The sequence below is a fragment of the Leptodactylus fuscus genome, chromosome 6 (assembly GCF_031893055.1).
Source record: "Leptodactylus fuscus isolate aLepFus1 chromosome 6, aLepFus1.hap2, whole genome shotgun sequence".
In the NCBI taxonomy this organism is placed as follows: Eukaryota; Metazoa; Chordata; class Amphibia; order Anura; family Leptodactylidae; genus Leptodactylus; species Leptodactylus fuscus.
The window spans coordinates 42,234,886-42,261,307 of record NC_134270.1 but is presented as its reverse complement, the minus strand read 5'-3'; the positions used below and the strand labels follow the sequence as shown (position 1 = coordinate 42,261,307).

The 26,422-nt window shown below is 42.4% G+C and overlaps 1 protein-coding gene across 9 annotated transcripts in view; it reads left to right on the top strand.

Annotated features, from left to right (window-relative positions):
• The window catches only part of KCNAB2 (potassium voltage-gated channel subfamily A regulatory beta subunit 2), a 126,567-nt gene that overhangs the window by 14,232 nt on the left and 85,913 nt on the right, over positions 1–26,422 (top strand). For 6 of the 9 annotated variants that reach the window (XM_075279806.1, XM_075279804.1, XM_075279805.1 and 3 more), the window contains exon 2: positions 21,355–21,480. The exons of 1 other annotated variant lie outside the window; for it this stretch is intronic. In XM_075279806.1, the coding sequence (XP_075135907.1) occupies positions 21,404–21,480 (77 nt within the window). In that variant the 5' untranslated portion in view covers positions 21,355–21,403. Of the gene's footprint in view, positions 1–5,990; positions 6,465–15,364; positions 15,492–21,354; positions 21,481–26,422 lie in introns of those variants that run through there. 2 more of the 9 variants (XM_075279803.1, XM_075279802.1) reach the window with 2 other exon arrangements.

Here is a 26,422-nt window from a genome sequence, read left to right as displayed (position 1 = left end):
CTTACATATTGCATCCCTTCATTACTCAGGTTGCTTATATATATATATATATATATATATATATATATATATATATATATATATATATACTGCTGCACTGTATAGGTGTTGTCATCAGCCCCTGTCTCTAGTGTGGCTCACAATAAGTGTGATATAGAGTCGTTCATGTACACATAATCTGGTCTGTGTGATATATGTGTGTGTGTGTAATATATATATATATATATATATATATATATATATATTAGTGTGGTGTGCTGCAGGCCAGGCCCTTTACAGTAGGTGCATACTGTAACTCTTCTCCAGTCCTCTTTATATCCCTTACATATAGGGTCTGGTTTTGCTGGGCACAGTCATTATCGGCAGCAGGTTCCAGGAATACATAACTTTGTGACTGACCATATTTAGAGATCAATGAAACTTGAACAGTTCTTGTAACCAGACAGGACCTTGTAGGAGCTGACTGTCCGGAGGCTGTGCTGTCATACTTCCTTATTACACAGGAGACGTCTTGTCAGTTGTGCAGCTTGTGGACCCGGCAACGCTGGAAGAGATTCCGACTGCCTGAGCTGTATGATGAGCAGTAAAATCCTAGCTCGTGCTGCTCAGCTTCTGGATTCAGTCACGTGAAGCCATAAGCAGATTTATTACCCTTTTAGTCATTTGTACTTTTAAGCCGTATTCACACTTCAAGTGAACAGAAACTGATCTGCGATAGTAGGGCTTGGCCACTGCACAGTGTACGGAGCGATCTTATTTCCGTACTGTAAATCCAGCAGCAGCTGATCGGTAGGGGTTCCAAGTGTCGGAGCCCCACTGATCTGATACCTCAAGGATAGGCCCTCAATATCAGGTCAACTCCTTATAGTATATCTTGGTAGTTTTACTGATAGATAGCGCCAAATCTGTGAGAGTACTGCTGCTTTTTTATTTTTAACCCATTCTGAAAAAAAAATTCTCGCCAAACAACCCCTTTTGGTGATACAAATCTATGCATGCAGTCACATCTAGAGGAAGACTATTGTATCTATTACTGCAGTTAATCGGGGGGGGGGGTTCCTTAAGTAGTATGCAAAAAGTGGTGCCTGCAACATCGCTAAGCTCCTGCCCTGCATGAAGCCAGCAGGAGCGATGCTGCTATTCCGCTCCTCCGCCCCCCCAGAATAGCATCATCGCTCCTGCCGCTGCTGGCTTCATGCAGGGCAGGAGCATAGCGATGTTGCAGGCATCTGTGCCGGCGTCTAACCCTCCCCGGCATCCGCCTCTCTATTACAGTGGATACCCTTCCCCCAAAGGGTAAACTACCCCCCCCCCCCCCTTCCAGGCTCGCTCCTGTGCACTTAGCCCCTCCTCCCTCACCCCTGAGAGCAGCAGATACATCACTTGACTTATGACCAGATAAGTCAAGGGATGTGTCAAAAAAAATGAATAAAGTAAGATAGTGGACAAACAAAGCAGTTTTGCTGAAGCAATGTATTTAGGAAAAGTCTTACATCCACATTAACAAGCAGTATAGACAGGATCCTTGTGATGGGACAACCCCTTTAACAGTCAGACCCCCACCAATAATGAAGTTATCCTCTAACCTATCCATAGGGTATTACTTCTAAAGTTGATACAACTTCTTTAATGGGCGTTTTTTCTTATTTCAAGTTCTCCCCCTGTGTAATACATTTACACGAGGGGCTCTAGTCCCCAGTTCTTGAGATTGCCAGGAACCCAAGCGTTGCGACAGGTGCTCCCTATCCTATATGTAGCGGGTAAGGTTATTACTGGGGAAAGGCTATGTAAGGTCTTGTAGCCATCTGTGCAGCTGTCACGTTTCTGAATATTTTTGCCCCTCCGTCTTATTAGTATTAGTTGTGCTTCGATGGGTTATTACAACACGTGATGTGTTCTTAAACGTTACTCACGCAACTGGTAACAAGCGATCAGCAAGTGCACAATATCTGTGTATTCTGGAAAGAGGATTAGCACAATGGGAACAGAATACAAGATTTTTATTTTTTTTGAAGGACCATCTGCTGACACTGATGCAGAGGATTTATTGCTGGTAGGAACCCAAATATTTGGTAGCAAATTGAAAATCTGTTTCCATGGAAATACTTTGCCAATTAAATATATATGTTACGAAATAAGAGCGTTCTATTTCCAGCCATGAACTCTGTGCTCTTATATGACCAGAACACGTCATAGATCTCTAGTGATTCTGCCGATTTACCTGAACAACAGCCCCCGGTTCAGCAATTCAGCCTGTCAGTCATGCTGGGAGTAGTAGTTTCACAACTATTGCAGAAACAAACAGAGCACTTTGAAGTTTGACTATTTGCTCTAGGTTAAGGGAATTGTCCCACAATAGACATTTCTAGCATATTGATAACTGTACTGTTCTCTTGGCGTTCCTGTCTGGTTCTTTGCAAACAGTATATCCCATTTTTATATTGGAAACTATCAACACCTCTTTACCACCTCTCTCCTAGGAATGGGACACTGCACACCCCCCCGTATATGTATTATATGATCGGCCATTCATTCAAATGAACGTGACGTCACCTTGCGTCCAGGGCAGTCGCTGTCTCCTCAATCATCAGATATCAGACATATGACAATTCGTTGATCGGGGTTTCATGTGACAGCTTCTGTTATTGGAGTGGGTACACGAACATTTGCCAGATATCTCTGGCACCACTTATCTCTTGAGAAATCACCCTATGGGTAAATATTGAGGGTGTTCTTTTCTCCATAAAAATGCATGTGTTTCTCAAAAAACACAGGCATTTAAAAAAACAAGCAAACAAAAAACGTGTAAACTTTCATAGGCAAGACTTATCAACTATCGACAGGTGAAATGGATGGCCACTGGATACCGGTTCTCGTGATCAGAGGATTTACCCCCAGCTGAACCCCCACAGATCAGACACCCATCACCTGTCCTGTAGATGGGGGTTAAGTTAAGGTTTTAATTAAGGGAAAACCCCTCTAATATCCCCGGATTCACAATATTGTCAGTAGGATTGTGTGCCTGTGGCCATATGTAGTACTGAATTATTGGTTACCCAGCAGTCCATACTCCTGAAGATAGATCTGTATAAAACAACTCTGCTCCAGTTTAAGGTTTTGGTAAAGTTAGATGACTATAGTGGATAGGCAGCAAATGTCTAATAGATGCAGGGCCCACCTTTGGGATCGAGGCCCCCTATCACCTCTGCTGTGGGTGAAGTGGTGACTACAAGTGATATAGGCCGGTTTTTGTAACCACCCGTGGCATTGTGGCATGGATTCCTGCAAGTTCCAATCAGGTGACTGAGTCACAGAAATGTCACCAATAAAACTACTGTGTGTGAATTTACTCTTGGGGTATGCAAGATTTTTTGTATGTGTGTTTCAGACATAGCAAAAATGAAAGTTGGATCCATATTTCTCTTGAAACAAGTGTTGTATTTTCAGTCCAATATTATGTGAATACACCCTTAAAGTCTTCTTTTTTCTAATGATCCACAATGTTCTTATTTATTATGCTTATATAGCGCCATCATATTCCGCAGCGCTTTACAGATATTGTCAGTCACTGTCCCATATAGGACTCACAATCTACATTCCCTATCAGTATGTCTTTGGTGTGTGGGAGGAAACCGGAGTACCTGGAGGAAACCCACGCAAACACGGGGAGAACATACAAACTCCTTGCAGATGTTGCCCTTGGCAGGATTTGAACCCAGTACTCCAGCGCTGCAAGGCTGCAGTGCTAACCACTGAGCCACCGTGCTGCTCCTGCAATATGCACCAGTGTGACCAGTATCTGAATAAGACAAGATTTCAGACAGGCCAGGGAATGCAGCTCCTATTTGTCATGCAGGTCTTCTATGAGTGGGACTTCCGAGGACCTGGGACAGATAAGGATAGGAGAGTTCACTTTAACCAGTTCTTAATTGCAGAATATGTAACGTGAACATCCCTGAAATGTCTAGGGGTAAAGTAAGCAAGTCTGACAGGTGATCCGAGGTAATGGACCATCCCATGGGAAGAAATATCAATGCATCTTAAAACCTAATGGCACCATTTACTAAGTGACCCTTAATGTATGGCTATATTAACAGAGTGCAGAGGAGATCCGATAATTTGGTTCTGAAGGCAAAGCATCAGCTAGACAAGGTATATAAAATAACAAGGACCTGATGCACATAGCTACAACATCCCGAGTCCTGATACAGAAGATCTAAGGCAGCTTGTATCTAAAAGAAATACTGTTCATATTAAGGACCCACATGGCGTCATACGACAAAAAATTTAAAAAAAAAACTGCGGTGGCCACGCATTGTAGTTCTTCCTGCAGTGCTTTAGACAGTTTGCAGAGGTTTCCTCTGCGGACTTTATTTCAATTATACCTATGAGGATTTCATTAGGTAGAATTGACATGCTGCGATTTCCAAAACCACGCCGGTTTTGGAGATCGCGACGTGTCTGCCCCTTTATTTTTACCACAAAGTGGGCATGAGATTTGCTAGAATCCCATCCGCTTTGCCCTGACTGTAAAACACCAAGATTTTTTTTCACCATGGGCAATTTGTGCTGTTTATGCGTGTGGGCCCGGCCTAAGGCAGGGGCCCCACGGGCCGGAAACGCCGCGATTTGCCCACGGTGGAAACGCTACTGCGTTTTACAGTACACTGGTAAACTGTTACGAGAATGGAACAGGAAGCAGACTGCTCTGTTCTCCGATGTGGCTGAACTGAGTCACTGCAGTTTAGCTCCCACTCAAGTGAAGTTGCCTAGTATGAATGCTACTCAGAGAACAGAGCTGTCTGCTTCCTGCACCATTCCCTTTTATTAGCTGTTGGGGGGTGCGAGTTGTCCAAGCCTGAGCAATTCTCTCTCTCTATCCATCATATCGGGGCTGCGGAGTTGGGAACAGAGAGGGGGAGCTACTGACTCTGGCTTTAAATTTTTTTTAAAAAAAGCGCTAAATAATTTGTAATTGTATTATGCAATTATTAATACTGTAAAATCAATTAGTTTTTTTGGTTTTTCTTTTTAGGTTTTTAATTAATCTGAGGGTCTTTATTGGCTGCCCATAGCTGTCAGTAGGGCTGGTCGATTTTGACCCAAATCAAAATAGGGTAGTATTTAGAGATGAGCGAACACTGTTCGGATCAGCCGATCCGAACAGCACGCTCGCATAGGAATGAATGGACGTAGCCGGCATGCGGGGGGGTGAAGCGGCCGGCCACCGTCAAAGTGGAAGTACCAGGTGCATCCATTCATTTCTATGGAGCGTGCTGTTCGGATCGGCTGATCCGAACAGTACTCGCTCATCTCTAATAGAAATGAATGGAAGCACCTGTGACGCTGACTTTGCCGGCGGCCGGCCGGCATCACAGGTGCTTCCATTCATTTCTTTGGGTGCGTGCTGTTCGGATCGGCTGATCCGAACAGTGTTCGCTCATCTCTAGTAGTATTCTAAAATAACTATTTATTAATCATAATTGAGGCAATATATTCACTTCATCATGATCACTAAGAACTAAGCAATATAGTTCTATTCTTCGACATAGTGTGCGGCGGTATAGTATTTATATCATGTATGCATAGGGAACGGTATTACAGTAGTCCTAATGATTCTATGTACAAGAATATAATAGTAATTATACGATCGCCAAGCACAAGAATAGAATTATTCTATTCTTTTGCATAAGAGTCAGACTTATAATGGTTATTCTTGTCTATATGGAAACTGCAGTAACCTCAGTATAAGCGCCTTAACCATAGGGGTTTTTTGTCTATAGTAAATGTATAGACATTAATTTATTAGGATTGCTACTTTATAGTCATCAGGAAGAGTTTATGACGCAGAAAGCAACAGCTTTGGCCGCTGGTCCTTGACCTAATATTCCAATTTTAAACTTGGACTCAATTGACACGCACAGATCTACATTAACCCAATTTGTTCTCCGGCCTCCACACTCTTAATGGTATACGGAGGCTCTGCCATAACCCATTCCCCAGTAAACCCTTGATATGCAGCTACGTATTGTCAATTTGGGTGTAAAGCCATTTGATTGACATTTTCTTTGTGGCGCTTGTATCTGTCATAACCGTCACCCTGCATTAGTGCCAAGGAGAAATCCTGTGTCCTGTCATATTGGCATAAACTTGCAGACTCAGTATGTGAGAGCAGCATTAAGCATTGTTTCTGCAGGAGTAGTGTTATTTTTATGTCCACCCCCCCCTCCATGCCTTCTACCTAACCACTCCTAAATGGATTTTTAGCTGAGCAGTAAAAGCCATAGACAGAGCTTTTACCCATCCTGAATTTGACCGGGGAGGGATTTGCTTAAAATGCATTCCTCATTGTGTGCGCTGCAATATTTGCACAATCTGCGGATCTTTGCCTTTTTCTAGATGATATCTCTCTCCCTTCACTTACATCTTTACATCTTACGTCTTCTCTCTGGCCGGGAAGGGAGGTAAGTGTTTTTTTTTTTATTGCAGTCCAACTTTTTTTTTGTCTGTTTAAAGAGTTTCGGTGACTTAAGTTTATTGTTCCTGGCTTTCCTATTTGGAGGAGGCTATACATCATTGCACCTTGCATGTATGGGGAATAGTATGTGCTTGTGTCTGTGTGGTTGAGCCGTCCTCCATTGCAACTGCTCTGATGTGAGACTATATGGGGAACATTGCATATTAGTATAACCCATACCACGTATCTGCACACTTACTTTGCAGAGGTGACTTACTGAGAAGTTTGGATATTTGGCCCCAGTGGTCACAGCTGTGATCTAGGGAGGTATAACCTTTAGTCTGCTCATTACTCATATCAATAGGCAAACTAAAATTAGCTATATATATATATATATATATATATATATATATATATATATATATATATATATATATATATATAAAAACTATCCACCCATGTATCAATTTAAGGAATAGGCAAATAACTTTTTTTTTTTTTTAACTCTTTAGTAACTAAGCAATAATACATTCCATAGACACTTAGAAATAACAATGGCGCATTTATTGGTTACTCTGACATTATACGCATACACATTACGTAGAAGATGGAGTATCCATTTGTCTCTAAGACCATTTACAGTTTTTAAATGCTGTACTTTTCTGCAGATCTATGTGTTGCCATTGTTACAGACAACCAATAAACCCATTGTAGCTGGATTCTGCTAAGGCTAAGTACACAACTATTAGCCAAAAAAGTTGAGACCACATACAACTCTCAAAATAACACATACCAGAGGGGAAGCCCAATGGACCCCATTATAGTCAATCTTTTGGGCTCTGTTGGAGTCTGCCAGTTTAACATCCAGTTCTTCTATTATTTCTCTTGTTCTGCTCCTATAGCGGCCAGAGAGTAGATGTGAGCATAGGTTAGGGGTGTGTATAAATCCGATTTATACAGATAGCCTGCCCATAACTAGTGGTGATGCTTCATGTCCATCAGTGCTTGTGTAGTTTTTATTCATGTCATCACACACACACACACACACACACACACACACACACACACTATATATATATATATATATATATATATATATATATATATATATATATATATATATATATTAGCATGTTTGTGTTTTCTCAGCAGAAAATAGCAGCACATTGTGTAAGCAGGTGGCAAATGTATAAATATTGTGATCAAAGACCATTGAGGATTTGCATTCGGCAGGGACAACTGCCCCATATCCACATACAGAAAAGTGACCAATTTCTGTCCAGTCAGACCAATATCATTATAAATTGCTCCTTCACAAAGTGCCCTTTACTGACTGTTCGCAAACCTGTTTTATTGGTTTTGCAGAAATTGCATATGGTTTTAGTTCATTGTACTAAACTGTCTTTCATCTAGAGGAAACCTTGTTTACAAGCGTGATTCAATGCCAGTCTGTAACTCCGCTAACCTTGCAGTCCTGTTGAATTTTTCATGATCCACAAATTGGAATAATATTTCCATTCATGGATAAACACTTTCCTCCATGGAATTATTTTTAAGTATTTGCCATTGTTGGGAATATCTGGCATGGACGCCTTTGGCTTATTTTTCTGGCGAATTTAAAATCAATATTCCCCCTATATCTGTAGAGCTAGTGGTCCCAATTCCTGATATGGAGCTCCAAATCCCCTACGTAGACTAATATATAAAAAAAATAATCATAATTCTGTTGTCATAATTCAAACTTTAGAGGGCACCAAGAGCTCACTGAATAATGATTTTACATTGTCCCACTGTTATGTATAGGGGTTGTTAGGTGTTCGGAGAACATTTTTAGAATATAACATCCTATTTTTCTTCCTCTTAGTAGAAAAGAGGCTCTAAACGTCTTCCTAGCAAGTGTTGGCAGGGAGATCTGTCTCTTATTCACTCTGTATTACCGGTATATACAGGTATAGTAGTTGTTGGGGAAGGGGGTCTTGGCAAATGGCTCTCTGTTCTTATACTACCTGTAGAAGTGGTATTTATGCTGCATATACAATCTCTTTCACAGTTGTGATTTTAACTAGTAACTTCTCACCTTTGACAAAGCTAGAACTGCATTTCTAAGCTTTCATACGACACCAGGAGCAGTATTGTAGGTGATATAAAGCCTTTGACAACTGCCATATCAGTACTTAAAGGCAATACCCAGTGCATAGGGACCGAATATCCCTGCCAACACTCAGTGTGTTGCTAGGGAAAACTTTTAGCAGTTTTTTCTCTAAAAGGAAGTCAAATTGGTTAATAAAGTGTATGTTCATAGAATACTCAGTACATACGTACATTGAGGAGCGCTGAACACCCCGTCACACCTACATTGAGGCCGGGATGCAGTTAGGCTAAATGTACACTAGGGGAAATTGGTGGGATTCTCAGCATTCAGGCCCCTGTAAATGTGTATTTGACCTGTATCCTATGAGTAGAAGAGAACTACCGTACTTTTCGTGGCATAACCCCGTTAAGATGAATTGTGAGAAATGACACTCGCTCTATTTTCTGTCTTTCGTACAGATGTTTCAGAGTTGCACTTCTACCCCATCAATTGGGTTATTAGGATCAATTCATGGTGACAGGACTTACTATATACCGGTTATATTTCAACCTCAGTATTTCGCTGTGGGTTAAAGTAAACCTCACCTATTTTTTGTAGTGATATGTAAAGACTGAGAGTCCTCAGTAGTTGATACCTTTTTTTAATGACTAAAAAAAAAATGACAGATTGCAAGCTTTCGGGACTGCTAGGTCCCTTAATCAGGCTGGTATAACGCAATATCTGGAGGCAAGCACATTTATACAGTAATAGAACCTTCCTGTGAACTGATATATATATATATATATATATATATATATATATATATATATATATATATATATATATATATATATATATATAAACTTATCTGTTTATTTGCTTGTACTGCTTTCCATCAATTGTGCCCCAGACTCTCTATTCCTGTATAAACATGCTTGCTTTCAGATATTGTGATCTACCAGCCTGATGATTGGACCTAGCAGTCCCGAAAGATTGCAATCTGCCATTGACTGAGGACTCGCAATCTTTACATTTTTTTTTATTTTTTTTTAATGTAGATTGTGAGCCCCACATAGAGCTCACAATGTACATTTTTCCCTATAAGTATGTCTTTGGGATATGGGATGGAAATCCACGCAAACACGGGGAGAACATACAAACTCCTTGCAGATGGGTTTTTGCCCTTGGCAGGATTTGAACTGAGGACTCCAGTACTGCAAGACTGCAGTGCTAACCACTGAGCCACCATGTAGCCCCAATCTTTACATTTCATATCCACGGGCTAATACGGTACAAAGATATATTTTTCTTCAATTTTATGTAGTTCATCGCTTCGCCTTGTCGTAATTCTTACCTCTTCTTGCTTGACACAAATCAAGGTCATTGTGATCTTCCGCCACAGAATCCGGAACAAGTGTCAACCAAAGATGATGAGGGATAAGATCATTCGTTATTTATTTAAACTCTCTTAATGAATAATTAATTCCTTACAGTCCCTTCTCCCTGCAACCAAGAGGCGAAGATTCCTACCCTGTGTTTCTTAAGCAGTCACTTGCCATCGATTGTCTTGCGTCACTGGGTTAAAGTGCTCCCAATTCCTCCGTGGTGCCGTTTAGAATTACTTTAGGGATAGGAAGTCGCAGAGTAACTTAGTAAAATGGGTCACTGGTGTCTTGAGGTTAAGTGCACTGGGCATGATTGCGTTTTTTGTTACACATTGTTGTTAGAGTTCTATATCTAGTAGATGTGATGTTTGTGGACAAAAAGTTTAAGGTGCCTAGAGTCAAAGTTTCTAACTTTTTGTAGATTGTGGGTCAGCAGGTGTAGAGCATATCAATATGAAGGAGGCTTTTCCCGTTTTCTGTGTTATGGCTTATTGCTAGGATATGCTATAACATTTTGATAGGTGGGGCTCTGACTTCTAGGACCACTGCTGATCCTCAGAACAAAGGGATTAAGATCCCTCTGGCATTTTCCCTGCACAATGGCTCCTTCTTTTTCAAGTGAATGGGTTTGTAGTTCCTTGCGGGTGGTCGGGCGTGCCACTGTGCAGGGGGAACGGTAAAGGGGCTGTAGCACATAACTAGGATCGCAACCCCTTGTGTGTGTGTGGGGGGGGGGATATCCTAACATACCACTCATTTAAAAGAAATTCTGATGTATCCATTCCTTCAATAGCATGGTCATGGCCTATTCCTTTTTCCACTTTAAGGGTGCATTCACACTACTGATACGCTGCCTGATTCTGAACGTTAAAACACGTTCAGAATCAGTGCGTATAAAGCAGTTCCCATTCATTTCAATGGGAACCGACATACGAGCGCTCCCCATTGAAATGAATGGGCTGCTTTTTTCACTACGAGCGCTCCCATTAAAGTGAATGGGAAGTGCTCGCGTGTACGGCTCGCTCGGCTCATTCTGTGTATCAGTAGTGTGAATGCACCCTTATAGATGTCAAGGCAAAGGTTTTCATCTATATTATGTGTTTCAAGTTTTGAGAAGCCACATTGTACATCCATTACGTTGGTTTGTTCTTCCTCTTCTGATTTACTATATATTAATGCTTCTGCCATCAGAGCCGAAATCTCTTTGAGGACGGTGCCCCACGTGGCGTAAACGCAGCAAATTGCCCACAGCAGAAATGCCCTGGAAAAAAATTGCGGCGTTTTACAGTCAGAGCAAAGTGAATGGGATTGTAGCGATTGTCATGCTCACTTTGAGGTAAAAACCACACTGTGGACATGCTGCGGCTTTGTAAATTGCAGCATGTCAATTACACCTACGGAAACGCCAGCGGTTTTCCCATAGGTATAATTGAAACAAAGTCCACGGAGGAAACCTCTGCGAACTTTGTCTAAAGCTCTGTGGAAAGAATCACGTTGCGGCCACAGTTGTTCCCGCAGCGCTTTTTTGCTGCGGGTCGGCCTTAGCATTTTCCTGCCTTTCCAAAACCTCTCTGCGTGTTTACATTTTAGGTAGTCCCCTCTTATAAGGCTAAAACCCCATACTGCTAAAAACTATTTTACCGTATCTGCAAAGTGAATGGAACTCTGGCTAATCCCATCTGCACACTGCAGAAAAAAAATTGTTGAAAATTTTTACAAATTGCAACATGTCAAGTGTACCTATGGAAAATGTCACCATTTCCATATAGATATAGGGCAGAAAGGCTGTTAGAAGAAAACTCTCCAAAAACTCAATGTCTTTCAGCTGTGTTTTTTTTTTTTTTTTTTTTGTTTGTTTTTTGTTTGTTTTTTTAGCAATATGTGGGACCCTAACCCAAAGGAGCTTCAAGGCACTTCAGAGTTTTTCATACTAATCTTCACAGGACAAGTAATCGGTATCTTGTGTGGGGATCTAACACCCAGGACCCACTCCGAACAGCCGATCGGGCTGCCTCCACATGTCAGAAGCTATAGAAATGGATGGAGCTGCAGTCCCATCCTCTGTATACTGGTGATGGTTACTTGAATAGGAGCAAAGCTGCTTCCGGTGCTTCCTGCATATGGTTTCCAGTGCTTGGAGGCAGCCAGATCAGCTGATCGGTGCATGGTCCGGACATCGGACCCCCACCAATCAGATACTTTTGATCTAGCCTGTGGATAGGCAATCCGTAAGAAAAACACTGGCTAGAAGATGGGAAAATTTCTTTAGGCCAGGGAGGGGGGAGAAAAAAAGACAGTGTATTACAGTCCCTGCATAGTGGAAGGGACTCTAGTGAACTCCAACCACACACTGCAGAAAAATACGGGAAGCGGACACACTGCGATTTACAAAACGGTCATGGCTTTGGAAATTGCAGCATATCAGTTATACCTACAGACATTCCTAGTCATGTAAGGTGTGTACACAATGACGTCAACAGCAGAATATTGAGCACAGTTCTGGAGTATAAAACAGGCTGTAAATCAGGATCAATACAACAAAAGTCTCCATCAATATTTCTGGTTTTCTGTTTCATCCTAGAAGCACAAAAGCAAAACTAACAATGTCAGATCTGTCTTATATTGAACACTATTGGCAGACCCTGAAGTAATGCATGTAGAAAGTGACGGAGTGCATTTTACCTATAATACATATTGTAATACTCTTAACATATACATTTTAAGTCAAACCACTGATAGTTAAGCGCTGCTCTCTGGGAAAGCTGGGTGACATGCATGGATTTATAGTTTCCTGCAAGGAACATCTCTCTGGTGTCTAGAAACTGCTGTACTAGTTGTACTGGAGCAGAGCGGCTGATCAGGACCCTGGGAAAGCTAAGTGAGCATTTGTCAAACCAATCGAAAACCTTTTGTGGCTGATCTGCACTTCACACTAGTCATCATTTTATTCTCATGTGTCATCAGACCATAGGAACATTACACAAGACAAAGAGACAGTTGTTGTCGTCACCCCCCCCCCCTTTTTTTTGGCTAATAGTTATTACATGGATATTAGCCCCCACACAACAGCTTTGTTATTTAATGCGGATCCTGAGAACAGCTGCTGTAAGGGGATATTGGTTGTACTCTACTTAGTGGTCAGTGGGGCGGTATTTCAGATTAACCTCCTAATTTATTGAGGTCAACCATTAGACATATGGTCGTCTGAAAGCAGTGATGGATGGAAAAATGAGAATTGATAAATATAAATAAGTTATATGGACAGAGAAAGTAAGATATATACGAGAAACAAGGAGGAAGGGATGAAAATGGTGGTAGCCACGTGTGGACAGAACTCTGCCTACTAGTGGCCGCCAGTGATCACGGTTTTATCTGCGTGTGACTCCTGATTCCAGAGGCAGCGGTGCGGCACGAGAGAGGGAAGTATTGGGAAAGGGGGAGGATGTAGATGGAAGAAATTAGAAAGGCTCAGCACTATGGCTCGGGGGTCCTTACCATTCCCTTACCAACAGCATTGCTGTCCTGAATTTTTGCTTTTTGTCCGGACAAAAAAACAAAACAAAAAAAACCTCAGATCTCCAGTGTGTTTGTTTTTTTTTTTGTTTTTTTTTTGAATAAAACCTATATAACATATAATATATATATATATATATATATATATATATATATATATATATTTGTAATTATGTAATGAAAGGGGACAAGTGACTTAGAATAGTGATATGAACCCTTTGTCAGCATACCCATTGAACTATAAAATAAGTCTGTACAAGCTCCTCAGCAATTTTTCTTAGGCTGTCCAAGAATTTAGGACATTTGGCAATGCCGCTTGCAGTGCTGACTTCCTGGCTTCATAACAGACCAAGGATAACATCTGAATGTAGTTTATATGTTCTTGGTGAGTTCCCCCAGATTTTCTCCAGTTTCCTTCCAATCACCTGAGTTGTGGTCTGGTGGCACCTGAACATACAATCTATATACCAAATATGTAGTAAATTTGCAGAGAGAAACTGCTCCTTTTGCAATGTTTAGCCTCAGTCTCCAGAGAATCTCCAAGATAACTTGAAAACCCAGGATAGCCCTTTTTTCGGGCAGTGCTAGGCGTTTTTTTCATCTCCCATTCACTTCTATTGCTTTCCTCAGGCGGAATCCACCTGAAGAAAGATCATGTCAATCAAATCTGCTGTCAAAATCTGCCTCATTGCCCCCGTGTGAACTAGCCCTAAAAGTCACTTGTGAATGTTTCATTGCTCTGCCGCCAGTCTATGTAGGGTCCTAGTGATGCCGCTACCTTTTAGTGAATAGTTAATTGGTATTATTCTGTGCCTTATATATGTTACTACCTTTTTTACTGAACTAGCTGGTACCCGCGACTTCGTCTGCGGTGATTGTAGAAGTTTGTAAATACAGGCGCAGGTAAGGTTTTAGTAGTGTGTAAAAGGTATGGGATATGAAATGTAACTTTGTATCTTGTTTTTGTTGTAATCCAGAGAACACATGAGACTTTTGTGTTGAACGTAATTTTTATTTCAGCTAAGTTATTACCTGAGGAGCTACCATATATATTGATTTCTTGTATACATTTTTTGTCTGCTACCTCCAGTCTTTAGACTTCTAGAAAGGTCTTGACCTATGGATGGTTCTATCTTTTAGTGTATTCATAGTTGATTTCTACATTTCCATTCATTTACATCCATCAACCAAGCTGATGTTTGGGGTGCCTTGTGGCCTGGGCTCCTTGAGATGGAGCTAGCTTCTAGGCAATGTGTGTTTGGCCATATGTTGACTGACTTGTGTAGTTTTTTTGACGTCTGCTACCTCCAGTCTGTGTAGGTTGCTCGTGATGGTCCCAGTTCCTATTGATGTTGCCACCCTCTAGGGAATTCGTATTTCGCTTTGTCATACGTTTTTGTCTTCAGTCTGTGTAGGCTGCTGGAGTCCGTCCTGGCTCCTTGTGACGTCCCCCTTCTCGAGAGCTCGGAGCTGTCTTTGAGTTGCTGTCTTCAGTCTGTGTAGGCTTGTAGTGATCCAGCTCTTACTGTCTGTGAAATCTTTTACACAATCCATACTTGACTGTGTGTATTCATTTTTATTTTTATTTTTGTCCCATCCTCTAGCCTTTGAAGGCGACGTCATACTTGTATACGTGTGATAAACTTCTCACCCTATTAGACTTTGTAAGATCGCCAGCATCTCCTTCCCTTTTGGCCACGCGAGTGTCTCGTACAACAAATTAGTGAACAATGTCCGTGGAAATCAACACTTTGTAATTAGCGAGAAAACAAGCCCTTTCCCTTTTTATAGCTACAGCCTTTGTTGTGTTGTTTGAGGACAAAGCTAAACTAGGATTGCGGGTTCGGATTACATTATAAAACACTTACGGATTAAATAGCATGCTGCAAGCGCCATTGTCCTCCAGATTTCAACAAGATCTTTTCCTGACCATTGGCTGTAAGAAAAGCTGATGAAATTTACACTCTTCTCATGGCGAAGGGCACATATCACATCCTATCAGTGTAGTCCCTTCACTGCAGAGAACACGCCAGGTCTGCTCAGATAAGACGGTGCAGGAAATCTGGTAAGTGACATATGAAAATCCTCTCTGTTTCTTCATAAAATCTCACTTCAGAAAGATGGAGACGCCTGGAGGTAGTCCCATACGATTTAGACGTCTCGTTGTATCACTTCAGTTCTATTACTTTTAGTTGTATTGTATGTGTCAATGGTGTAATAAGTAGATTGTGTTCTCTGGCCCCGAATTATATGGACAGATCATAGTACACCGCAGCCTAGCGGTATGATGAAGTTCTCATTGCAATATACATTTTAGGGAGACAATTTTTGAATTGTCCATATGTATTTAGTTATTTATACATTATAGCTTATATTAAAGCGATATATGTGTGTGTATATATATATATGTATATATATATATATATATATATATATATATATATATATATGTGTGTGTGTGTGTGTTTTTAGCGTTAGTGATGGGACATTTCGGTCCATGTTTTTCAAGCAATAGAAGCACATGCGGTATGAAAATATGAGGCACGTCACCAATTCACATAAATAGGTGTAAGAATATGCCAAATCCGCAATGAACACTATGGGACACACATCACATGAGCTATTAGACATTTATTCGCTGCCTTGTGGATCAAGTTGATTTTTGCTTGCAGCCATTATCTTAAAGGGATATTCCCATGCGCTCAGCTTTATTTGGATTTGTACACAATTAAATTCTAAATGTTTTTGCAAACCTATATAATGTATATACTCGAGTATAAGCCGAATTTTTCAGCACAATTTTTGTGCTGAAAAAGCCCCCCTCGGCTTATATTCGAGTCAAGCAAAAAAAAAAAAAAAAAAATTTTTTTTCTTTTGAGAGGGGGTGTCTATGACCAGCTGCAATAGTCATGTATAGAATCTCCCATAAAATAGTGGGGGAAAAAAAGAAGCTTTAAAGAAATATAATAAAAAAATAAAGTAAATAAAAGTTCTAAATCACTCAATCCTAAGGGCTAGTTCACACGGGGACATGGACGCTGATTTTGACAGCGGATTTCGCGGCCAAATCAGCGTCCATACAATGTATCCCTATGTGAACTGCTCGCTTTTTTTTTTCTGCTAGCGAGCTAGCAGAAAAAGAAGCGACATGACCTATCTTTCGGGCGGAAGCCGCTCGCGATGAGTCGCGGCTTCCGCCCAGCCGCAGCGCCCTCCATGTCGGCTCATTCATTTGAGCCGACAGCGGAGGTGAAAGCCGCGACCGCGATGGTCGCGGCGGGAGCAGTTCACATAGTGTGGACATTGTATGGACGCTGATTTGGCCGCAAAATCTGCTGTCAAAATCAGCGTCCATGTCCCCGTGTGAACTAGCCCTAAATACCCTATATTCAGCCAGGCTGAATTCCAAGTGGGGGGAAGAAAAAGTCCTCAAGCTCAGGGAAGGGGCAGACAGACAACCAAAACACCCCCTCCCCTTCCCCAGCATCTACTGCACCCAAAAACTCCGACCATTTTCATTTTTGAAATTTTCCAGTAGCTGCTGCATTTCCCCCCCTCAGCTTATACTTGAGTCAGTAAGTTTTCCCAATTTTTTTGTGGTAAACTTAAAGGCGTCTGCTTATACTCGAGTATATACAGTAATTAAAAATCTTGAACAGTTTTATAGATTTTCTCTATTATGGGTGGGACAGTCTGTTCTCTTGATAGGTTGTCAGTGGATACGACCATAAATGAAGGAACTTTCTATACTCTGCCACTTGCCAGAAATCCAGCTATGACTTTCTTATTGTAGCCAGGTTATAAGGTAGATGGGGACAGTACATATACAAGATAATCTGTCCGCAAAGAGTTTCAGGCTATAGAAAAATTCCTGTATTCATGGACGTATCCACTGGTAACTGATCAAGGCAAAAGACGGTCATCACTTGGACTAGGTTCCCACCTGCACCATGCTCGCAATCATTTGTATCCACCATGAGATCTAAACAACAGAGAGTCCACCCACTAAAACACCAGTTACCCGTGGACCCCATAGACTACTATAATTTTTATATCAGCAGAGTCGTCCTCCATGCAGGACTTTTTTCTCTGACGTTTTTCGGCAGAAAATGCAACAGTCTCTTACAGAGTCTCTGACGCAGATCTGAAAGAAACCTAAGATGACTATAAAAAAAAAAAAAAAAAATCTTTAAAACTCTGAAAAATCTTTAGGTATATTTGCAAGATAAAAGATTTTCATTTGATTGTCTACAAATGTAATTACATTTATGATCATATATTTATATTCCCTTTAGCTTTGTGGGAATCTGATGACACTGGAGGTCCTGCACATAAAAATGGCAGCAGATGCTACTAAGATGAGCTGAATATGATCTGCAGATAAATATCTCATTTCAATGATCAGTTTAAAGGGAAGAGATCACCAGAAAATTTCTAATTTTTCTGTTTTTATGTCAAACCTATTTTGTAAGATGTTTTGATATTTTTGTTTTTTCATTTTCCATGTCGTTATTTATATTTTTTAAAAAGTGCTGTATAGCTGTACTATGTAGCTTAAAGGGATTCGATCATTAGATCTAACTAACTAAGCCCACATCGGAATAGCCTTAAAGGCTATTCTTCCCCTACCTTTAGAATCCTTCTCCTCGCCGCCATTCGGTAGATAGCACGGTTTTTGTCTTTATGCTAATGACTCTCCAAACAGCACTAGAGGCGTTCCCTGTGCTGCTTGAAAACTCTCCTGCGCCGCCTCCATCTTCTTCACTTCCGCCTCTTCTCTCGCATTACCGTCATGTCTTCATTAGAGATGAGTGAGTAGTATTCGATCGAATACCTCCCTGCCATAGGTTTCCATGTAAGCAGCCGAACACCAAGGGGATAAGCGCATCGAATAACTCACTCAGGGCTGGCTCCAGGTTTTTATGGGCCCTTGGGCGACAGAGCCTCAGTGGAACCCCTTATGGAGCAAATCAGTGGGTCCCCTGCCTCTCTCTCTCCCTCCCCCTCTCCCCCTCCCCCTCTCCCCCCTGAAGAATACTCACCAGCGGGGAGCCCAGTCATGTCCTTATTGCTTGTAGGAGTCGGGACACTACGCACCGCTGCGGCGGGACGAAACAAATGACGTCACGCAGGAGAGCGGTGTCACCTACACAGTCGGCCGGCGAGGACGCTCCAGAGCGATGAGTGAGCATACCTCCCAACTTTTGAAGAGCCGAAAGAGGAGCGAAATATGCAGTGCGCGCTGCGGCAAACTTGGCTCCGCCCACTTTAATGCTGACTTCGCCCATTCTCATTCATTTTTCATGTGCCCCACACAGTATATTCTTCCTACAGTCACCTGTAAATTATATTCCCCCCTCCATCTCTCCCAGTTTCATATAACCCCTTTATCTGCCCCCAGTTTCATGCCCCCCCCCCTCCATCTCTGACCCCAGTTTCATGTCCACCCATCTCTGCTCCCAGATTCATGTCCCCCCACCCTTCATCTGCCCCAGTGTCATTCCGTTCTCCCCCCCCCCCCTTCATCTGCCCCCAGTTTCATAGGGGGGCATTATGTTCCCCTCAGTGTTTAACACAAACACGTGCACTCACCTTCCAACACTCCCCCGCCGCTCTCTCACTCCAGTCACATACCGGAGCGCAGCGGTAAGGCAGGGGCTGAGCTGTGACAGCTCCTGCTTTACTCACTTATATGTTCAACTTATCGGCAGCCAGGCATCAGCACAGAACGCTGCACCTGCGTTCTGTGCCGGGGGCCCCGAGAGGCTCTGTGGACCCCGGCACTTGCCCGACTATGCCGTGTGCTGACACTGGCCCTGAACTCGCTCATTTCTGGTCTTCATCCAAAAGTGCCAACTGTGCATGTTCATCGGCCATTTTCCTGTGGCCGAATGGGAGACGCCACAGGATAATAGGCAACGAACACGCGCAGTCGGCGCTTTTGGATGAAGACGTGACGGTGAAGCAGGAGAAGAGGTGGAGAAGATGGATTGATTTATTTTTTTAAACCTACCTCATAAGTCCATTATTGTGAATGGAGCCAAAAGTCCCGCACCTTGCGTTGTCGCCACCAAAATAATGGATATGATAGATTTGGGCAAAAATGACTAATGGAGAACATATCAAATCAATGGGATTTTTAACAGCTTTTTGATAGATCTGCTAGCATCTGTCAGAAAGTGTTAACAATGGACACTAGCAGTAATGTGAAGCGCACCCCCCCCTCCCCCAAGGACTAAATGAATAAACCGTCTAATTCTGATAATCCAGTATCTGGCAGCTCTTCACATTGATCCACTGCATCTATCTAAATACACCAGACTCAAAACTGCCCGGTCCATTCTTTCTAATCCCAGATCTGCTTTATGCCTTGTAAATGATATCCACAGAAGTTTGTTCTTTCTTCCCACAATGCAGTTGTTTAGTTCATTTCGGTCATACATTGCCGTACACTTTTTACGCACTTGCAGTGTACACCATTTCCCAGAAGGCGAAAAAATGTATCGTAAGCTTTACCAAGTCGGAGAAATGTGTACGTACAGCCCGGAGAAGTCAATGATCTTTCAGGAAATGTACTTAAGTTGTTTATTTTTCCCTTTCCCAATCAAAATGTAAGTGCGTCTTGTTGGCATCCTGCTGGATATGTTTACCACCATAAGTCAAGATCATCAATAATTCTGCATACATGGCGGGTAGAGGGATCCCAGGCGAGCTCTCCATGTCAGGCGGCACAGCCACTGCAAATAGCACTTAGCTTATTTAAGACCTCTTCTAAGATATCATTTTGTCATGCAGATTGCAGACATGTATGGTGTCATAAGGCAGGTGTACATCTTTATTGGAGGTCTTTGTGTGAATCGGCAGCTCCGTCTACTGACCTTTGTATCTCAAAGTGAACAGTGCTTCAGAGAGTGAATGCATCATTCTCTACACTTTAATATGCCCTGTACATGACCAAATAATTGTAAAAGTACACCCTTTAACACCCTTCTTTCCCTGGATATACACAGTATACAGAGCCAGAAGACTGCTCAATACAGTACACTGTGATGGGGTCATGCCACGGTACTGAAGCTGGAAGTGTGCTGCATTTCCGTGGTGTGTGTGGTGGGGGGGAAGGGGGGTTGGGATTTTTTGTTTTGTTTTTTGTCGTCGTCGTCCCCACCCCCCACCCCCGCAGCACTCTTTGCTGCGGCCTACTACATGGGGCCTTAGCCTAAGGGAGTTTTGTGATGCCATCTCTGTTCTACTGCCTTTACAGTTATCCAGGCACATTGGCTCAGGAGTCTGAATAGCTGGTACTGAGACTTGTGTGAACAGAGCCTAAGGCCAAGACTAGCCGCTGCATGTGCTGCACTAGACGTTGTGTAAATCTCCCTTTGTGGATGTTCTTGTTGCACATCATTGGTGACACTGCGGCTCAGTAGTTACAACCTCCTGGACGGTTTACTGCAGTATTCTTTCCACTTTCCTCTGCCTCCCTCTAGTGGACAGAGACCAATAATGCTACTCATCAATGTGCAAAACATGGAAAATTCCATGATTCTACATTCGTGCTATTACAGGACTATAAGGCTGCCATTTTAACAGTGGAGGCTAAGCGTGATTTGTGAAATTGAGTCTTTACCCTTCAGTTTCAGAGAAGGTCTTATGATTCGAGACTTTGGAGGGGAGATGTCTCTTAGGAATGAATTCATACCTGCAGATTAATGGAGTCCTTTTCAGAATCTAGCTATCTAGTCCAGTGTTTGCCAATTCAGAGGAGATCTTCCTCTATGTATTTTGCAGGTTTTATATTGCACAAAAGTAGTTGCCCATTGACTCCCCAACTAATATTACCGTACTGTACATAATGTTGTAAGAAATTGTTCTGTTTTTTTATTTGTTGCTGTGATTTATCTTACATTTTTCTTTGTTTTGTGTGTTAGTTCTTAGAAGGCGCCCAGCACGTTGAGCACAGCCCCCGAAGCTGGCTCCATGTATCCGGAATCCACCACAGACTCCCCAGCTAGACTATCACTGCGTCAGACTGGCTCTCCAGGAATGATTTACAGGTAGGCATTGCCATGGTTTACTAATACTACACTTTATTCTTTAGGAATTCTTTTCTTTTGTATGTGTTTTATATACAAATTTATATTTAATAAATTATTACAAGAATTATATTTTAATAGTATTGTCATAATTCTGTCATGAAGAACTCTCCAGACCCGTCTATTTTAATGAGTACATTCCATAACATTGTGCTATCCCTCTATTGCTCCTCCTGGAAATGTGCTATTCATCTATTGCACCTACTTAGAGAAGGGCCTATGGATGTGCGGGGACAACTTATTGAAACTCTTATCTCAAATGCTTAACCCAATGGTAATAAGTTGGCACAAGCATTTGTCACATCTGCGTGCCTCATTGTGAATGCATCATTGGTCGCCTTGTTTCAGTTACTGTCCACTCTCATCTTTCCAGAATATTCTTTGGACATCTTTTTATTTTATTTTTTTCTAAACTATCAATCGCCAGTCTAGACAATGGGGGTGGGGGATAAAAAGAGTAGTAGATGAGGTTGGATGAAGGTCTAACCTATAATCCTACAGTCCCTTACAGATTTTGTCCAGAGGAAGGCAAAAAACCCCATGAGGCTCATGCCAATTGCCCTAGTTCAAGAAAAATAATCCTTTCCAACTCCAATCTGGCAGTCAGTATGAAACCCTGGATCAACTTGACCATAGCAAAATCTTGAATTCATAACCCATAATATTGTTCTCTTCAAGAAAGGTCCAGGCCCTCTCTGAACTTGTATAATGAATCCACGATCACCACTTCCTGGGACAGAGACTTCCAGAGCCTCGCTGCTCTTACTGTGAAGAATCCCCTTCTTTGTTTCTGGTGAAACCTTCTCTCCTCCAGACGTAGAGGATGCCCTCTTGTCATTGTCACTGGCCTAGGAGTAAAAATATCCTTAGGGAGGGTTCACACAGTGTAACATGCCTTGTGATGTGGCACGTCTACGCCGCGGGACCCTTTGCGGGCCGTACACGCTCCCATTGATTTCAATGGTAGCGGGGATCGTATGCGCCGCGCTAGTTTGCGGCCGTGATTTTGCGGCTGCAACATCACGGCCGCAAACTAGCGCGGCGCATACGATCCCCGCTCCCATTGAAATCAATGGGAGCGTGTACGGCCCGCAAAGGGTCCCGCGGCGTAGACGTGCCACATCACGCGGCATGTTACACCGTGTGAACCCTCCCTTAGAAAGTTCTTTGTATTGTCCCTTCATGTATTTGTACATTATTAGATCTCCCCATAGACGTCTTTTCTCTAAACTGAATAACCCCAAGTTTGTTAATCTATCGTTGTCCTCCAGTCCACCCATTCCCCTAATCATTTTGGTTGCCCGTCTTTGCACTTTTTCTAGTTCAATTGAGTCTTTCTTGTATACTGGGGCAAAAATTGCGCACAATATTCTAAGTGTGGCCGTACCAGTGATTTGTATAGAGGCATAACTATGTCCTTGTCATGAGAATCTAGACCTCTTTTGATACATCCCATAATTTTATTTGCCTTGGCAGCAGCTGCTTGACACTGGTCACTAAAGCTTCCTGTCCACCAAAATCCCTAAGTCTTTTTCATTGGCAGTCTTACCCAGCAATTTACTATTAAGTACATAGTCATACATTTTATTACGTCGACCAAAGTGAATTACCTTACATTTGTCACCATTAAACTTCATTTGCCAAGTCTCCGCCAATGCCTCCAGCTTCTTTATATCCCCTTGTAATATTCTACTATCCTTCTCATTATTGATTACCTTACAAAGTTTCATATCATCTGCAAATATGGACACCCTGCTTTGTAAACCCTCTACCAGGTCATTAATAAAGATATTAAACAAGAGAGACCCAATACTGCCCCCCTGTGCCCCCCCCCCCCCCCCCCACTGGTGACTGTGGCCTAGTCTGAATATTTACCATTAACAAGTACCCTCTGTTTCCTATCAGTGAGCCAGTTGCTAACCCAAATGCATATGTTTTCCCCCAGTCCCAACATTCTCATTTTGTATACCAACCGTTTATGGGGAACAGTATCAAGTTTTTGAAAAGTCCAGATACATCACCTCTACTGCATTACCTATGTCCAGATACACCACGTCCACTGTATTACCCATGTCCATATACACCACGTCCACTGCATTACCCATGTCCATATACACCACGTCCACTGCATTACCCATGTCCATATACACCACATCCACTGCATTACCCATGTCCATATACACCACGTCCACTGCATTACCCATGTCCATATACACCACGTCCACTGCATTACCCATGTCCATATACACCACGACCACTGCGTTACCCATGTCCATATACACCACGACCACTGCGTTACCCATGTCCATATACACCACGACCACTGTGTTACCCATGTCCATATACACCACGTCCACTGTGTTACCCATGTCCATATACACCACGTCCACTGCGTTACCCATGTCCATATACACCACGTCCACTGCATTACCCATGTCCATATACACCACGTCCACTGCATTACCCATGTACAGATACACCACGTCCACTGCATTACCCATGTCCATATACACCACGTCCACTGCATTACCCATGTCCATATACACCACGACCACTGCGTTACCCATGTCCATATACACCACGTCCACTGTGTTACCCATGTCCATATACACCACGTCCACTGCATTACCCATGTACAGATACACCACGTCCACTGTGTTACCCATGTCCAGTCTTGAACTCACCTCTTCATAGAAGCTGATCAGATTAGTCTGACAGGGCCGATTCCTCATAAACCCATGCTGGTTGGGCATTATAAGGTTATTTACAGTGAGTGACATGGTTGTGATCAAATGATTTGGTGTCCCCAAATGTAATTTTTCAGGTATTCCCAAAATCATTTGGGAAATACAGGTGCTAGGTTAGGATGTGAGGGAGCTCCATAACCAAACCAGCAGGACAAATGGTGGAGTGAGCCAAATTGCTAACAGGGATCTGGTATCATAAGTTTAAAAAAAAAAAAAGTTGACTTTTGGCAAAAAACGGTCCATTTTGCCTTTCTAATATACTTTGTTTCAGTATTCTGCCATTTCACAACCTCTACTTGCTGCAGTGAAAGGGGATGTTGTTAATTTACATATAGAAATCCCTGAAGACCAACTTCTTTTTTTTCTGTTATGTCAAGTCCAGCCAATCCTGGACTCCAGACTTATTATCTCCACTGGTACATTGTAAAAAATGGTAGAAAGACAAGAGAAATTTGAGCCTGTGTAGTATAATGATTCTATATGGCTTACTTACAGCTTTATTGGGAAGTTATGTGCTCCTTTCTGGAGCACTACTGCTCTCTGCTTTTCTAATGCACACACTGGTTCCTGTATGAATAGGTCAAATTCTCAGCATGGATAGTTTGATTCTTGTATAAATTAGCTGCAAGTTCCAGCAAGAGAAGGTTCTGCTCCATAGTGTTTCTTGTATAAACCAAGTAAAAGCCTCTACAGTAGGGGTCTTCAAACTTTTTAAACAGTGGGCCGGAGGCAGAGCAGGTCGCACAGACATTGGGAGTGGTGCCCTCCAATAGGTAAAGTGAAGTGCGCTCCATGGCCTGGCCCGAGCTCCCCAGGAGCTTCATTATAAATGCACGCCTGCCGGCGTTGTTGGCGGGGCCAGACAGAAGTGCTTGGCGGGCCGCAGTTTGAGGACCCCTGCTCTACAGAAACTGGATCTCCTGGGGTCCGTGCCCCTAAACAGTAATGGACACCAGCTTCTTGCTAGCATAGATCTGCCAAAATAAATCTGCACCTATGATCAAAAGAGGAGTGCAGAGGTCAGTGCTCCGAAGGGGAGCACATAACTTCACAGTTAAGCTGTTAGTAAGATATTCAGCTACATTACACTAAACACAGGGTCGTAGTCAAAGGTGGGGGGGCAATAAATTACTAAAGTGCTTCTCTGAACTCAGTGGAAGTTGTGTAGACTACTTACAACTGTAGTAAATGCTCCTCCAAGATGTATTAGGGCCCCATTCTGATAGCAAAGTGAAGAGGAATTTGGACATCCGCCTCCAGTTACTCTTCATTTTCCGGCCCTTGTCTCCCAGCAGTGAGATGCAGAACATCGGCTGTCTGCCATAGACCTAATCATCAGGAGATGAGCCGCAGAATCCACAGCAAAAAAATCTCAAACTTTACAGACCTTTTCTGAGCTATTCTTTAGGGTCAGTGATCTATATGTGACCAATGAGGGTCCCACGCCTGGCACCTTTAGTCAGTAGTCCTGATATGTACTAGGCCCATGTACATGGATGTCTCTGGGGTACAAGTACATTATTAGTTTGTTGTGCTAACTGTAGGGACCTCACCATAAGAATAACCTACTACATTGGCTGAACGCTATATCACGTCTGTTGTAGTGTTAGTTTTGTAGCCTCTCGTATTCCTGTCCTTAGGAACCAGTCATAGTAACATAATAGATAAGGTTAGATAAAAACGCAAGTCATCAAGTCCAGCCTATAAGCCTGCTTGGGGACCCCCGAACGAAACCTATACGCATTAAAATGTGGTTACCTGGGAAAACACGCGGACCCCATAGACTATAATGGAGTCCATGTGGTTTCCATTTGGTTCCTGCATGAAGATAACGAAGATGTATTATAAAAGCTCGAATTCTAGTTACTAGCAGTATAGCCATGTCTGTCACTATATCCAGCATATCAACTCAGCCACACAGATAGGTTGCTATCACCTGACTTGACGCAGTGTGTTCTTCTTGTGAATCGCCGCCTCCATTCCTGAGATATTGGCATTTTTGTAAATCTTAAAATAACCTCTTTGGTGCATCAGGCGTCGTCATTGCTCCAAGAAGTTAAAACCCTCTTTGCTCCAAAGAGCTCATGTGCATATTTACAGCAACAGAGTTATCTCTGCAATGGAGGTATCATGGGGAAAACCCAGTTTGATTCAGG